General features: G+C 39.4%; 1 protein-coding gene across 1 annotated transcript; it reads right to left on the bottom strand.

Moving 5' to 3' along the window:
* Nucleotides 1-914: 914 nt before the first annotated feature.
* tamm41 (TAM41 mitochondrial translocator assembly and maintenance homolog) lies at nucleotides 915-6,891 on the bottom strand. The gene is made up of 8 exons (XM_047584303.1): nucleotides 6,513-6,891; nucleotides 5,810-5,992; nucleotides 5,479-5,571; nucleotides 4,861-5,011; nucleotides 4,382-4,527; nucleotides 3,256-3,421; nucleotides 2,814-2,876; nucleotides 915-2,442 (listed from the first exon to the last, which is right to left on the bottom strand). The coding sequence occupies exons 1-8, from the start codon at nucleotides 6,648-6,650 to the stop codon at nucleotides 2,351-2,353; spliced, it is 1,032 nt and encodes a 343-aa protein (XP_047440259.1). The 5' UTR covers nucleotides 6,651-6,891; the 3' UTR covers nucleotides 915-2,350.
* Nucleotides 6,892-15,632: the final 8,741 nt, after the last annotated feature.

The following is a 15,632-nucleotide window of genomic DNA, read 5'->3' as shown; positions in this document are numbered from 1 at the left end:
TAGTAAACTAGTAAATGAGGAAGAAGAGGAGGAGGAGGGAGGGAGGGAGGAGGGAGGGAGGAGGGAGGGAGGGAGCAGGAATGCCTGGAATGATGGAATTCAGTTCCTAGCAGGTGGTGAAAGTGAAGCGCGCCGATTGGTGGAGGAGTGGAGCAGTGATATCAGCATATATTATGATAATTGCGCATTGCATCACGTCCTCTGAAGGTTAGGTTGCTGCCACAGTGTGTGCGTATTACTCAGGGAGGGACCATGAGGTGGTGAAACATTTAGTAGATGACTGGGGAAAACTGTAATCCCCCTCCATCCTGCGAGGCAGTTAACCCTCTACCTCTCAGGAGGTAGAGTGGAGTTCTTCATTTCCCCAAGAAAAGCAAGAATATCTTACGGTAAAACACCATGCAGTTATTATTAGGCCGACTGAGTGTGTGAGCAGCGTTTTATTTGTCTGTCAAAGTGGAGCAAGCTTTTACTACTTACGCACTTATTTGCCAGTTTATTAGGTACACTACTGAAAACAAATCCATCTTTAAATAACATTTAATCTTGAGAGCCGTTGATTGAGCTGTGTTTTAATTTTAGAGGACGTGGTTTGCAGGACTATTGACTTTAATTGTGTTTGGTCAAAACTCTCCTGTGTTCAATTCAATCCAGTTTAACAACACTACAAACGACTTCCTTCAACATGATCATAAAGTTGAATTACCACCTGCTTCCACAGAAATGGAACATTATGACAGGAGCTGTGATTTAGTGCAAGGCTGTTACATTAGAACGCATTCATTTTCACTGGCGTACCAAATGAATTGGCGAGTGAGTGCATGCTTTGACCAGCGTATTTGTCATTTTATTTTATTTATTTTTTAACCTTTATATCAAAATCAGACTCTGGGTTGTGAAGAAGCTTGAGATCATTTTGACTGCTGCTGATGTTAAACAGATACAGTTTAATTCAATTATCTCTCAGCTGCAGATAAATCACAGGAGCAGAGATGGATCATACAGTATGTGGACAAACCTGTGTGATCAGCAAACTGTCCCAAAGTACAGAGATGAGATAACCGTGTTGTGCGCTATGACGTAATGTACAACCTGCCTCTAAATGATTCATGTGGCCACAACAGTATCAGGTAGAGAGCGATATTGTCCACATGATAACTGCTTTCCTTTGAAAATGTTTTGTTACTTTTGATCACACAAAGGAAATAAAATGCAAAAATTTGACATCCATAGGTAAACACAAACAAAATAAATAAATAATCACACAGGTATTTTGACTGAATGTTTTCAATGTTTAAAAGCTGCATTGCAGTTTAAGATTTGTGTTACTGTGTATTTGTATGCGTCCCATGCTCTGTACTTATCTTGTGCTATTGTAGTGTAAATACATGCACCCCATTGCATCATGCATATGTAATTAATTGCAAAACATAACATTTCATAAAAATTACATTTTGACTAGTCATATCAAAATGTACCCGTTTTCCTTTTTCATATCTAAACTGCTATTGAGAAAAAGTAATACGATACATTTCAATGAAAACATAATTTTGTCAAGTGAAATTGCAACATTGGAATAATGTATTGTGTATTTCATTTAAGTGTGACATTTACACTGCCCTCGGTGGACATTAATGTGTCACACTGAACCAGTTAATCTAAACTGAAAGCCCAATAAGTTGGAAAAAAACAAACATAATTCTCATACTCACTTTTGGATGTTACAACAAAACCATGCAACTGAAGAGAAAATCCTCACACTTGAAAAAGTTTATTAAACCCATTTCTTGTGACTGAATTACACTACAGCTATTTCCACTTTTGATCTGATTAAAATAACGAGCTGACCCAATGAACGAATACTGACAGAACACAGGGAAAGATAAAGGTTTGGCCATCTTTGGTGAAGTAACAATACGTGGAAATAAGTGTGTTAAGTGTCTTTACGTGTGTGTGTCTGTAGCCTAGAAAAATACACAGATGTAACACTCCCATGATTAAACTGAGGACCTCCTAAGCCATTTCCTCATGTAACACGAGGTACACTTTCCAAGCTGTGCTCATACAGATCATTAGTATCTCATGAGTCGCAGTAGTCATCCTCCATTGAGGCTCAGTCTTTAGTACCATTACATGTCAGCCATAATTCAGGTTGACTCAGGAAATGTCACCTTTTATCCTACAGCTTTTATGAATTTAATGAGAACGCTTCTCAACTATTCACACACAGGCTAACGGAGGGCCGTAGAGACAATAGAGTGATAGAACCAGAGGATGGACATTGTTGGATTGCCTGAGTGACAAAAACAAAGACGGACAGGTTCCTGGTTTAAATAAAAAAAAGACAGGATCAGGACATCTGGGAGACAGGCGGCTTCCTCCTCCAGCCCTTCCACATCTTTCTCAGTTTTTTGGAGCTGTAGGACACCGTCTTCCACAAGCCTGGGGAAAATGACACCATTTACTATATTAAAGCAGTCGCTACAACATTTATAGATGTCTGGTTTGTCAAGTAATTAAAGATGAGGGGAAAAACTTCCGTTAAAACGATAGTTTGACATTTGGGGAAATGAGCACACGCACTTTCTTGAGAGATAGAAAAGTCAAATGACAGCGCTGCCCCTTCTTCTTTCTGTAATTAGCTGTAGTTAGCTGTAACTTAACATGTGAGACTGGCAGTGCTATCAATTAATCTCAAAAGCAATAACTGCATTTGCCCAAATGTCACACTGTTTTATTAAGGGATCTGAAGCTTTATATCATCTCATACTGACACAACGTAACAATGTAGGATTTTAGATATAAATTCTTACCAGCTGTGGCAATGCCTTTGATACTCTGCGTTATACTGGAGGATTTCACAATCGACGAGATACCTGAGAAGGAACAGACACATGCTCACACACGTAATCATAACACAATTAATATCTTATCACTCTCCGCTATGAATCCTGTAGTTACAGCCTGCATAAACATACTATTATAGATTACAGATTCCCTTCCAGAGAATATTTGTTTTTACTTTCAATTTAGTCACTATAACTGTCACTTATTTACAGATATGTAAAATGACAAATGAGAATTTTTGCATCCACACTAGAAGGATTTTGCATTTCAAATCAAACAGCAGTAACAATGACAATGAGGTTTTTTTTTTTAACCATCTCTTCCTTCCCGTCTGTGTTTGTACAAAAGTTTCTTTGATCATATCAAGAAAACAGATCCTGCAGCAGAGCGGCCATCTTTTATCTGTACCTTGTTGCACAACCGTTCCACAGTCGGGGTCCTGAGCCACCTGAAGCAGGATCTCCTCCACATCCCGGTTTTTCCCTGGAGGATCAACCAGCTTTGTGATCCTCTGCTGAAGAGTGCGGGGCAACGCCATCAGCTGGGTAAACTGGCCTTCGGGACTTTTGTCAACCTGCAGAGAAACAAAAGAAGAAGAAATTAACAGCTAATACCTGCACAGCACATCTGACTGATCAGATATAAGAGCAGAATGTACTGAAATTTCAAGACACATGTTACGGTGTTTAGGTATTTTCTGTGGGATATTGTCAACTTAATATTTTATTAGCCGGGATTAAATGTAAAGTCTTTTCTTACTTTTCCTTTTATGTTCTACAACCTACACCTACACTTTATTAGGTACACCTTGCTATTAAAAGGTTGGACCCCTTCAGATTTGCCTTAATTCTTCGTGGCATACTTTCAACAAGGTGTTGGAAACATTCCTTCTTCTTCAAGGTTGGACGTGTTGTGTGTTCAGAGATGGTATTCTGCATTCCTTGGTTGTAAGTGTGGTTATTTGAGTTACTTTTCCTTTCTATCATCTCCAACCAGTCTGCCCATTCTCCTCTGACCTCTCACATCAGCAAGGCCTTGAATTGCAGCCATGTGATTGGCTGATTGGCTATTTGTGTTCTCAAGCAATTGAACAGGTGTACCTAATAAAGTGGCAAGTTTTCAGACAAAAACTTGGGGACATTTTAGTTGCAAATGCAGCTCCATCATATTAAATTTGCCTCTGCTTTCAGGAGGACAAACTGTATTACATCTAATGTATTTGTGGCTCTATAATTCTGAAATTTAATAAATAAATACCTTATTTTATCAGTCTGTTCTGAAATGTATTTTGTATTGCACAACAAAGATATGAAGCACGACAGAAATTATAAAAAAGAGTATACTGTTATGCCTGATATGTGTAAGGCATCACAGTTTTAAGCAAATCATTTTTGAGGTATTTGGTTCAGTGGCTCACAATGTGCTGCAGACGATCAAACTGTTTCTAGACAATGAAACTAAGAACTAATGAGTTTCTGACACTTAATGTGTTATTATAATATACTGTAGTGTAGGTGTGCCTACAGTGTCATACCTCAAGTTTTCCTTGTTGAGGTTTGTAAACCACTTGAGGGCAGTCCCGCAGGATGTTACTATACAGAATCCTGAAGTGCTGAATGTTGTCTCTGACGATATTGGCCACCTTGGATTTATCTTCTCCAATCACCATCCTGAAATCGCCTTCAGAGGAACAGACAAAATGTTTTCTCTTAACAGGAACAAAACAAAGTTGAATACATTGCGTGAAAGTAAATTCTGAGATATTAAACACCTTCACCTGTTTAATTTCCTGTGAAATTCTTCTAGTAGTGTTTAATACTCATTAGCACACACATTATTACAGCTTGGGAAATCTACGTGATAACACTCCCCCTGTTAGCACATTTTAGCAACTTAACACTAACAGAATGTAAGAACAAAATAGATTTTCTGTGTGAAATTAATACAACTGCTGTGGAAAAGCTAATAAACAATGAGTATACACTGTGAAACTTGCAGTTGTAAGCCTCTTACCAGCATAAGAAAGACCAGCTATTTGCAGGAAAAGGTCTTCCTCGGTGAAGCTCTCTGGCAGCATAAGGAAGGAAGCTGTCACAGCACTCTTCAGATTTGCCACCAAGGCAGCGCGGAGCTTTCCATTCTCGCTCTGCACCAGCATTTTCACCTGCACAGCAACAGACGCAGGGCATAACCATGCAGGCAAGCCTGAGGAGATTTCGTTAAGTAGGTATTTATTTCAGCTGAATAAAATCAACAGTGACTAAGCCTTCGCCAAGATTGTCCAAATCAGCTGTTTGGTGTTTATCAAAATTGATTCCATGTTAATGTTTTAAAGTTGAGACAGCATAAAAAAAATAATATAAAACGCAACTTTTGTCAGGCACTTTTAATCCACAATTTAGAGATGGCATGAAATGCAACTTCTACAAATGTGTTTCAGTTCGGATGTTCTGCCAGCTCAAATTTGACTGAATAGTGGCCCTCAGGATCACTCGCAATGACAACATTAAATATGGAGTGGCAGAGTTGCTGAGTGGAGTCCAAGCTGCTACTAGTGTAAGTCAAGGTGGATAACTGCAGTCCATGGACAGACACTGACAGGCTCAGTACCAGTCTGATCAGCACACTGACCGGTTTGTGAAGACGTCCGGCAACATACATGGTCTTCCAATGCATCAGGTCATCAATAAGAGAGTCTGTACTGATTACACCGTATTTGATTATCTGAGAAAAGTAGGAAAAAGTACAATTAATAAATTACAAAAGAATGAAAAAAGCTTAAAATAAAAAAATCTAAATATCTCTTAATACCTTTCTTCCATAAGCACCATCAGATTAATAATATTGGATGCAAAATTACAGTGAATGATTTATACAAACACACGATCATCAGCTGAACACACTCTTGAGCAGATGTTGGCACAATCTTTAAGCCGAGTTTACAAAGAATCTAGTGACTTACTTTCCCGTCCACAGGCACCAGTGTGTTGTAGTACACAGAAGCCCCGTGTTCGTTTTGTATGGAGCTGATCTTCGTGGGACCCAGCAGCTTGAGGATGGAATAGTGTTTGCGATTCTGCAGCAGATTCATGGTGTGCCACGTCACTGGGTCGTCCACCGCAAACACAAAGTCCAGCATGTTCTTCTGTATGTATTTGAGGTAAACACAGCAAGCAAAATCACATATTATATGACAAATTATGACACAGTGTCAAATACAACAACAGTGTATGAGAAAACGATTGAATATAGCCGTTATTATATAACTTATATAATATTATATATAATATAATATTATAAGACTTCTTAGACATTTGCAGGAGACTTTCTCTGACACAGTGCATAATAGTGGAGCACCGTTGATTGAACCGAAAACAAATGGACTTTGGCAATATATGTTTGAAAGCGAGATATTTATAACATTATGATGGACAAACTTTATATCTGATACAGGAAAAAAATAAATAAAAATAACAAGACACACAGCTGGGCAAATGTCTCCATCTTCGTAAAACGAACCATTCTGACAAGCAGAAATGCTATAAAGACTTATTTCAGTGTTATTAGTGTTACTATTACAATGCCGTACAGTAAATTCAAGTGCAAGAACAAGTTTAACGTCACATTCTTAATGTTGGGAAACTGGACGGACGGATGTCTCTTACCTCCATTTGAACTTGGTCGGTCCCATGCTGTTTAAAAACCCCAGACCCGTAGGCAAAAGCTAAGCTGATGTCCTGAGGAAACTGTGATAATATCCTTCTGTAAAGCACGCCGGTGTTTTGCAAAGCTGCAAGAGTCATTTCGACCTAGCACACGACACCTGTCCGGCAATAACACGAGCAGGTTAGCGAGAAGAAAATCAGCGAGATTGAAACAAATTATCGGACGCATAAAGTAAGAGGTACATTTCAGACGGAGAGGCTCAGTGACTCTAAACACGACCAAAGCCCATAAATAGCACTTAAATAACCCGTTTACTCCTTCAACTCCATCTATCAGGAGGACAGTTTGGTCAGCTGCTGTCGACTGAAATACGCGTCACAGATTCCGGTTGGTCCTCCTGTGGGATGACGGGAAATGGAGTCGGGGGTGGAAGGTAAGCAACCGGAACGTTAAACTTTCCAAAAAAGACCCAAATGTTGATGTTTTGGCTATTTTTCATGTTTGGTTAAATAATTCTCCACAATACTGTTGTTAAATGCTCGAGAAACGGTGAGAGGAAATGTCAGCGGCATTAAATGTATCCAGCAGAGGGCGGTTTTCTATCAAGTTTAGCTAAGGGGGCGTAAGGCCATGCTAAATTGTGACTTGTAAATAAAACAACAACTGTTTCCCATGTAATGCAAAGTTAAAGTTGTACTAAACGTGACATTTATTTTTTAAAACTGGATATAAACTAAGTCAACACATTTAAAGGTAGTATAAAGCACGTAGCTGCCAGTACATTAGATGCAGTTAAAACTAGCTAAAACTAATTAAGAGCAGGTGTTTGTTATTCAGCCTTAATATGAATGAGGTGGATAGAAACACTTGGTGATGTAATGTAATATGGTAGTTAAAGTTTAAGTCTGTTCATTCTGAAATTAGTTTTTCTGTTTCTCTTGTATTAATTATTCAGAAATCAATACAACTATGAGTCTCTTCTAATAATTCATCAGGGAGGTACAAACTGAATAATCAGTTATTTTAGGATAAAACCCACCATAGAATGTTATTAGTGTTTGATGCTTAGTCTGTAGCCAGTGAATATATAATGGTTTTTCATATCATATTCATATAATTTGTCCCTCACTTACACTTTTTGACATTCATACACAGATATTTGTTTAATTTAGGAATAGACTGACCAGTTTAAGTCAGGACTTACCCAGTTAGTGGTTAGTTTGCTGATATGTAAACGACATATTGCATGCCACATCTTGATGATAATGACTGCTCCTATTAACTTCCAGACTTTTAAGAGTTTTTGTTTAATGTTAATGTTGTTCAGTCAGACATGTCGAAGTGATTGTATTTAAACCTATGGCATGAGTAGCCTCCTTTTCCAGTTTCTGACAGCACAAGAAACTGTCGAGCTGATTGAAATTAAATACCTGCAGATGAATCTGAAGTCTGAGATTCATGTAAAATAGATCTGCAGCACTCAAAGCGTGGCGAAGCCATCCTCAATCCTCACTGCTGCATTATAGGCCCAGTGCTCACATCCATTTGAATGGATTAATATTGAATGTGGATTCATGACATGTCAGCAATAAGTCTGCAGCTCATTATGGGACTGTCTAGTGCAACACAAATATTATCTCCTCAGTAATTGCTGGGAACTATCCTTTCAGTCAAATGAATATTGATAAGGTCACTGAATCCTGACTAACAAAAGCACTCGCTGTGTTAAGTTGCCTTAATTCAGGGACACTGAAGGACGAGTGGGAGAAAAAGAATGTTTTTCCGTTTTTTCATCCTGTACTACATCATGTGCAGTTATATTAACCCTTGTGATAACCACCATGGAAATATACATTAACCATCCTCTACATGCTCTTTATTCTCTTTATATTCTGCTGACCTGCACCTATGTCAGTCAGTGTGAATCAAGTACATCATATATATTAGCATAAAATAATAATTATAAGTATTATTAATTATGAAACAATCTGAATGCAGGTGATGCAGCAAAGAAAAGTAATAATATTATTCTTTGGAGAGTTTACGTTCATCCATTCATTAATTTTCTGTAAGTTGAAAATTTAAATACAGGTTGCGAATCTATCACAGAGCAAACACAGAAAGACAGACCACCATTCATCTTCACATGCACGCCTACAGACAATTAAGACTCACCAATGAACCTAATGAGCATGTGTCTGGACTGTGGGAGGAAGCTGGAGTACCTGAGAGTACCCTGCGTCTGTGTGGGGCCGAGAAGGGAAGAACACGCATGTTCTGCATATGAGGGCGTTAGTCGGCCGGTGGGTTTAAAACGTCTTCATGCTGTGTCGCATCAGCACGAATGTAATTTACACCAAGGTTGACAAAACAATGACCACAATCTCAAAATGCTTTGAGCATTGAATGAACAGTAACACTTAAACAAAACTTCAGTATTAGCTGGTAAAATGTCAGCTATTACTACACATCTGTAACATCTGAAGTCTGGTTCCAAAAATCAGACATGTCCAATGTGTCTTTGCAGTTTGCATTGCTCTTAATCTGCAGCATTTCTTCCTCCTCCAGACGACTTTAAACTTAATTTGTTTCTGAAGAGAAGAGGCTCCTAACAAACTTGATGCTGACAGAACACAGTCAACTAGTCAGTGTAGCTCAGTCAGCTAAGCTGTTGCAAATCAAACCCTAATCACCAGAGTTTATTTTAAATTATTTTTTCACTCGCAAGAAAGTTTAATTAAGAGAAAGCCTGATAGGATAAATGAGCTACAGGGTATACTGAATCTACTGAGGAGTGCACTAAATCAACAGAGTAGCTATTTTTCACCAGTTTTAAGGCACTAACAAATGATTTAAAATATTAGCTATAAATATGTTCTTCTGCATGACTTTTAATATGTTTTATATTTTTAACTCACCTGTCACTGACTGAAAAATATGTTAAAACAATATTTATTTGAATTTGAGGATTTGAATCCTCAATCATCCAGGTAATGGTTTACAGGAGGTCTTTGTTTTAGCTCTAAGACACGGCAGCCATTGTTCCTTATTTTGTTATACGTGTGCATAAACACAAAACACTTTTTTCACAATAAGAGAGCAATGAACAAAAATTCTTCCATTCCTTTTTTTTGTTAAATTAAGTGAAGGAGTTAATAAAGAGTCCATCATCTTCTTTGTTGCAAAGTCCTTCCAAGTAACTAAACAGGAAGAACCAGCCACAGTGAGAATCCTCCCGTCACACCTCCATCTTTCCTCGCAGTGTCTGTGTGGGCCAGTGTGAAAATGACTGCTGTGTCTGGGATGAAAGCAACAAAATTTTATTTTGGAATGAGAGCCTCTAATTAAAAGGAATCGGGGCTTGTGGTGATTGTACATGGATTTTCTTGTTTTTTTTTTGGTGATCCTGGCGATGTTTCTATTCTATTGTTGGATGTCCAAGGTCTGTGGTGTGTGGCTTGATAAAGATCCTGAATTTATCATGTGGTTAAAATATAAATCTTGATCAGTCTGATTGGTCAGATCCTACAATGCTAATATTACCCAATACCCTAGCTGGCATAATTGGACGTCCGAGCACAGACACAGATACAATAACTCAACAATTAACCAAGAGAATCTTTCCAGCTTCTGCACGCCTGTTGCCATGGAGATTTCCAGTGCAGGCCATGTCTAGTGATGGAACATCAAAAGAAAATGCACCATTAAACCACACAAACACACACTCTTCTCTGAAGCTGCACAGCTGCAACAGACCTTCGAGAGAGAAACAAAGAAGGGGGTTACAGTGTCACAGAACGGGGAGTGAGACAATAATATTTAGAATCGGAAGCAAGTGGAAGCCAAACTTCAATGCACATTCGATAACACTGGTGTTTGAATGTGTGTATTTGTGTGGTGCACATAAACCTGGTTAAATTGTGTGTATGAGGATTTGCTGGACACAGTTGTGTGGGTGTTTTAATTTTGTAGTTCCATCCATCCGCACGGCGCTGTGAAAGTTCACTCAAAGACCGGTTTGTCATAATTGCTCAGCTACAGAGTTCCCTGAAGTAAATTCAAAGAATAAAATAGACATTAATGTGCATTTTCAAACGTTTTAAAATGAGGAATAGTATCATTTCTTATGCAGGAAGCACAGAGAGATAAGTTCTGAGAAGGTCTGTCATTTTAAGTCATATTACTATAAGATTTGACTGAAACTAGCCTCATGGTTGCCATAGTTTCCTTTTTCCTGCCGCATGTGTATTAATTAACCTGCAAATAAATCGGAGATTAATTTCTGCAAAGCAAAATCCCATTTGGTCTGTTTGCCTCTTCAGAGCTTCCTCTTCCTCTCAAAAAGCAATAATCAACGGAATAAAACTTTGAACACAAATTTGCAATTAAATGGAGGCTGTCCTGAGGCTGCAGAATGTATTACACCGTGTCATGAGCACCCGCTGTCAATGCCAGATATGCAAAGAGAAGAGCCCAAGACTGGCTTACCTAAACTGAGACAGTGAAAGCACAAGATTTTTTTTTTTTTTTACCTTTGCGTATTCACCCACACACATCTACTGTAGAAGTACACTACCAGTCAAAAGTTTGGACACGCTTCCTCACTGAATTGAATGAGGAGGTGTATCCAAACTTTTTACTGGTAGTGTACTTCAAACCTCCCATCTGAACACACATACACTACTAGACAAACCACGAGACATGTAAACATCTCACACTCCACCAAAAATACTATTTTTATTTGAAACTACTAACTGTTTTCCTTTCTGTTTTCTTTTTTGTTCATCTGTGTAGCTACTCATTAAAGGCCATGCTCTTCAAGACAAAGTGCTAAGAGCAGAAGGGCTGAATGTTTACGTCAGCAACTGTGAGGATGTGTGTGTACATGGGGATTTGAGCCTGTGCCTGTAGTGTGTGTTGGCAGATGAGCGATGGTGTGTGCCTTGTGGTTTTGCTGTTTGTGCATGTGTTTCCTCCAGTGCAGCAGCGTAGAACAGACCATCCTGTCCCCTCCAAGCTACTTCACAGTCAAGTCAAAAGCAGGGTGGGCGAGGAAGGGGAGGGCTGCACTCTTTTGGTGGATGATACACCTCGTATTTCGTAGAATATGAAAAAGGTAATTCTAGGTGTGAATATAAAATGCGGCCTTTCAGTGTGGTGTCTGCAGGTTCCCACTGTGCCTTTGTGGGTTTTCTCCAAAGACATCCATGTTGGGTTAACTGAGGATGTCAGTGTGAAAAGTGACAAGTCTTATGTGATGCATCTAGGATTGGCCCAAGGCCTCCCTGACCCTCTACAGGATAAAGCTGCTGTGGGTTCACCATACACTAACCCAATGTGCTCCCCAGAAATACTACAGCCTGTCACGCTGACACAAACTGCAACAACTTCCCAAAAAACATTTCTCCCATGTCTCTCAGAGGACAGACTAGGACAGAAAATTCTCTCTGTTTCTCACTTTTACACCTCATCTACTGTGACATTTCCTTTCTGTGTTGCAGTGATTTGAATATAATTAAACTGTTCTTCATTTATTTAGTTTCAATAAAACTTTTCTTAATTCGAGTCAATAACAATCCAAGTTGTCTCAAGTGTAATAATATTAGTTTTTCCACAAACGCATTACTCCTGTTGGACTCATCAACATTCATAATGTTCACAATGTCCTTAGTGTATAATCTACCTCCACCACTTTTCACTTAACTTTTACCCACTGTAGTTAGTTACTAGTCACTGAAGCTTGACACTGCAACTGAAGATATTTCTACTTATAAATTGTATTTAGTTTTTATTATTATTTTAATCTTGTCTTATTTTAGTTTGTATTTTTTAGTGAGTTTATTTTTTTTTTCTTATATTTTCACATTGTCTTTCCGTGCCACTGTAACACCTACATTTTCCCTTGTGGATCAATATCCCATCTTATCTTTGCTGAAGCCAGAGCCTGAAAGCCCTGGGAGCAGGCACTAGGACAGCACTGACGAGGAAAAAGCTCCCTTTTAACAAGAACAAACCGGCCGGCCTGGCAGGGAGGAGAGGGAGAAGAGGGACAGAAGAGAATGGAGGAGAGGAAGAGAAGTAAGCAAGTAGATTGTCATACAGATTAAATCATACATGCATCTGGATTAAGCGTTGTTCGTGATACTAGGTGACGCGTGATACATTTGAGAATGAGGGCAGAGTCTCCAATGCTACGTCTCCAATATAAGCTGCTCAGCTCCAAATGCCATTGTCTGAATTACACAGAGAAACTCAACATAGTTAACTAGTCAGTGATTTGCATTTTTAGTGGTGTAATCACAGAAAAATACCAACTCATCAGAAGCCTCAGGAATATAAATGGTTACTGATGAAGGTCTGTAGCAGAGATGTGAACCAGGCTCAAGCTGTTATGGGTGGATGGATTATGTTTAGAGGCGACGCTGCATTTCATTCCACTGATGTCTCTTTTCTATCTCCTCTGCAATATTGAAATACAGCCAAAAATATTAACATTAAAAAGGAAGATGAAGGTGAAAATATTATCTATCTTTTAAATTTCAATCTTTGTAAGTGGTAGGGCAAAAAAAAAAATGTTTTTAATGCACAAAAGAGTATTTTTGCTCTCGATGCACACAAGTACACACGTATTATATAATGGCCGTGTGGGAACGTGTTGTGTGTTGTGTTTATATGTGTCATGAAACATGTAGGCCAGGGTGAGTTTAGGATGTCGCTACAGTTCGCACTGCAGCTCTGTGACTCACCCTGGCTCTCTTCTGGTTGACTAAACACAGCCCCCCTCATCGGGCTTGACTCATCGTGACTTGCTACAAATGTGCATCCTGCATGTTATGCAGAAACGACTGAGCACGGACCCATTTATAAATTATTTTACAACATCATTTTTTTTTATGACAGGAAAAATAGCTTCACCTTTTTCCCGTCATCAGCATATTTTCAGTCACAATGGACGCACCCTAGAGGCATCGGTCCTTAATATAGTAAAAGCCACTAACATGAGACTGAATCATAAGGGGTGAATACAAGGTGAGTGCTGTTGGCTGTGGTTTAATGTGAAGCAATCTAAACACCTCTCGCTACTCGCCTGCAAATTGCAACAATTTCACCTGTTTACACAAAAACTATGAGTCACGAATGTAGCTGAGTTTTATAAGAGATGTGAAAGTGCGAGTGGTTTAGATCGCAGCTGAAAAACAACCTGTCAGTGCCATAAAAGGTCAAGAAATACATTTCCATCCACTGAGACAGGATTGGTCCTGAACAGATCTGGTCAAAATGAAAGTCGTGAGTTTTCAGAAATGTCAAATATTTGAATGAGTAGCCTGATATAATAATATGATGGCCGGTTGGGCAATTCAGGAACATGTGCTCATTGAAGAGAAGATGAAAGTACGGTTCTGTGGGTTTATAATATTTTCTGCTGCCGCAGTCTTTTAATGCCATACAGTTCTCCTTAATGTGGCTCAGACATTTGTGGGATTTTCTTCCCGCTTGAATAATCGTCTTTCTTCCTCTTTGCCCTGTCATCTCCAGGCTGTTTTTTGAAGTAAAGCTTAGAGCAGCAAGCAGTGCAGACCCAGACTGCTGCTTCTTATGCTCCCGGCAATTGGCAATAGTGCTCTTCTCATGCCCTGATACAGTGAATGTACATGCATGTTTATTTGGGGATAAGAAGTGAAGGAGACAAGTAAAAACACACTGTCTTTAGAAAATGAAGAAATTTAGCGTGTGCCATGATTTGATATATACAGATGTAGTCATTGTCATAAATATTTTGTGTCTTTTTGATAGTTGCTGTTTAAAGGTATGACTGCACCGAGGCAATGTCGATGAACTACCTGCAACAAAGACCGACTGTGACGTGGTCTCACATCACCTGTGCCTGAGCACCAGTGGTGGCAAATGGCCATCTGGCACATGTGTCAGACACATGCTGACACACCTGTATGAAAGGAAATAACTCTACTTACCAGCAGGTGGCAGTAGTCTGGCTCCATTACTTAAAATAGCATTGAGCATAGACATATAAAGATGATCAAAAGCAAAGTCAAAGCCAGTAGAGCTCCCCCTAGAGCTCCCTCTATGTTAGTGGATGGGACTAGATGGGACCATCTAGAACACCAAAGTACACGTCATATATTTTTTTCAAGGATGATTTCTGTCATTTTAGGTAGTTAACCTAATACAAATGCATACTCAATACTCAATTTTTGTGAAAATATGGAGATGCAAAATAGGAAGAGTCTTCTGTATGCCCCTCTCATCCTACAGCCAACCGTCAGCTTGGTGTGCCACAGCCTTTACAAGCTGTTTAAATTAAATACGTACTGAAACAGTCATCATCACAGGTCCTGTTGCAGACATAAAAAAATACACCAAAAATCTCATGCTATGACACTATATATGCTGCTTTCTTCTATTGTACTCTAGGACAGTTAGACTGGTCAATAAAAGCCAGAAGGGACAGATACATTTCTGTCCTCACTCATCTTTCCACTATATGATCTTTGATTCAGATATAATCAAATTTACGAAAAATTTACAAAAACAAATAACCAATATAAAAAAAAGCATACCACTCGACACTGGAAAGAACTGTTCACGCTTCAGGGAAATGGAAACAGACACATGCGAGAACAACATGGAAACATGGAGAAAAATAAGGCTGAGCTTCACCATCGTGTCTCAACTCTGCCCTCCATCGCGTCACACGCATTTAAGGGTAAAATACTGACACGACAGCAGTCGTGGGGGAGGGGGTTGTGTTGTCAGTTCTATGAGAATTTATCCGCTGGAAAACGTATCAGCATTGTCACGCACAATGTTGGAAAAAAAGGATAAGGGCGAAGGGACGACATGTTGAGCAGGAGGAAGAAATTACGGGTGGATGGCAGGAAAAAGGGTGGGGCTTGTGGAGCAGGGATGGACGGTGTTTCCATCTGTGAACTCCACCTTGTGCACGCTTGCAGGAAACCCCTTCCACTGGTTGCACACGGCACGGCGGCGCTACAAGGCTGCAGCACGACACATGAACGTAGTGTATGATGTAGGAGGGTGATGACAGGAGAGGGGAGGGGGAGGAAGCAGCCAGTGAGCACGCAGAGCGAGTGTGAGTG

The sequence above is a fragment of the Mugil cephalus genome, chromosome 4, assembly GCF_022458985.1.
Source record: "Mugil cephalus isolate CIBA_MC_2020 chromosome 4, CIBA_Mcephalus_1.1, whole genome shotgun sequence".
Taxonomy (NCBI): Eukaryota; Metazoa; Chordata; class Actinopteri; order Mugiliformes; family Mugilidae; genus Mugil; species Mugil cephalus.
The sequence above is the reverse complement of the archived record's forward strand: the minus strand, read 5'-3'. Positions and strand labels throughout refer to the sequence as shown.

Excerpts from the sequence above, each read along its gene's own strand:
- tamm41 (XM_047584303.1), bottom strand. The coding sequence starts at position 6,650 with ATGACTCTTGCAGCTTTGCAAAACACCGGCGTGCTTTACAGAAGGATA. Across the intron at positions 5,993-6,512 it reads CCGACCAAGTTCAAATGGAG|AAGAACATGCTGGACTTTGT; the intron begins GTAAGAGACATC and ends AAATACATACAG. Across the intron at positions 5,572-5,809 it reads TGGTGCCTGTGGACGGGAAA|ATAATCAAATACGGTGTAAT; the intron begins GTAAGTCACTAG and ends TACTTTTCTCAG.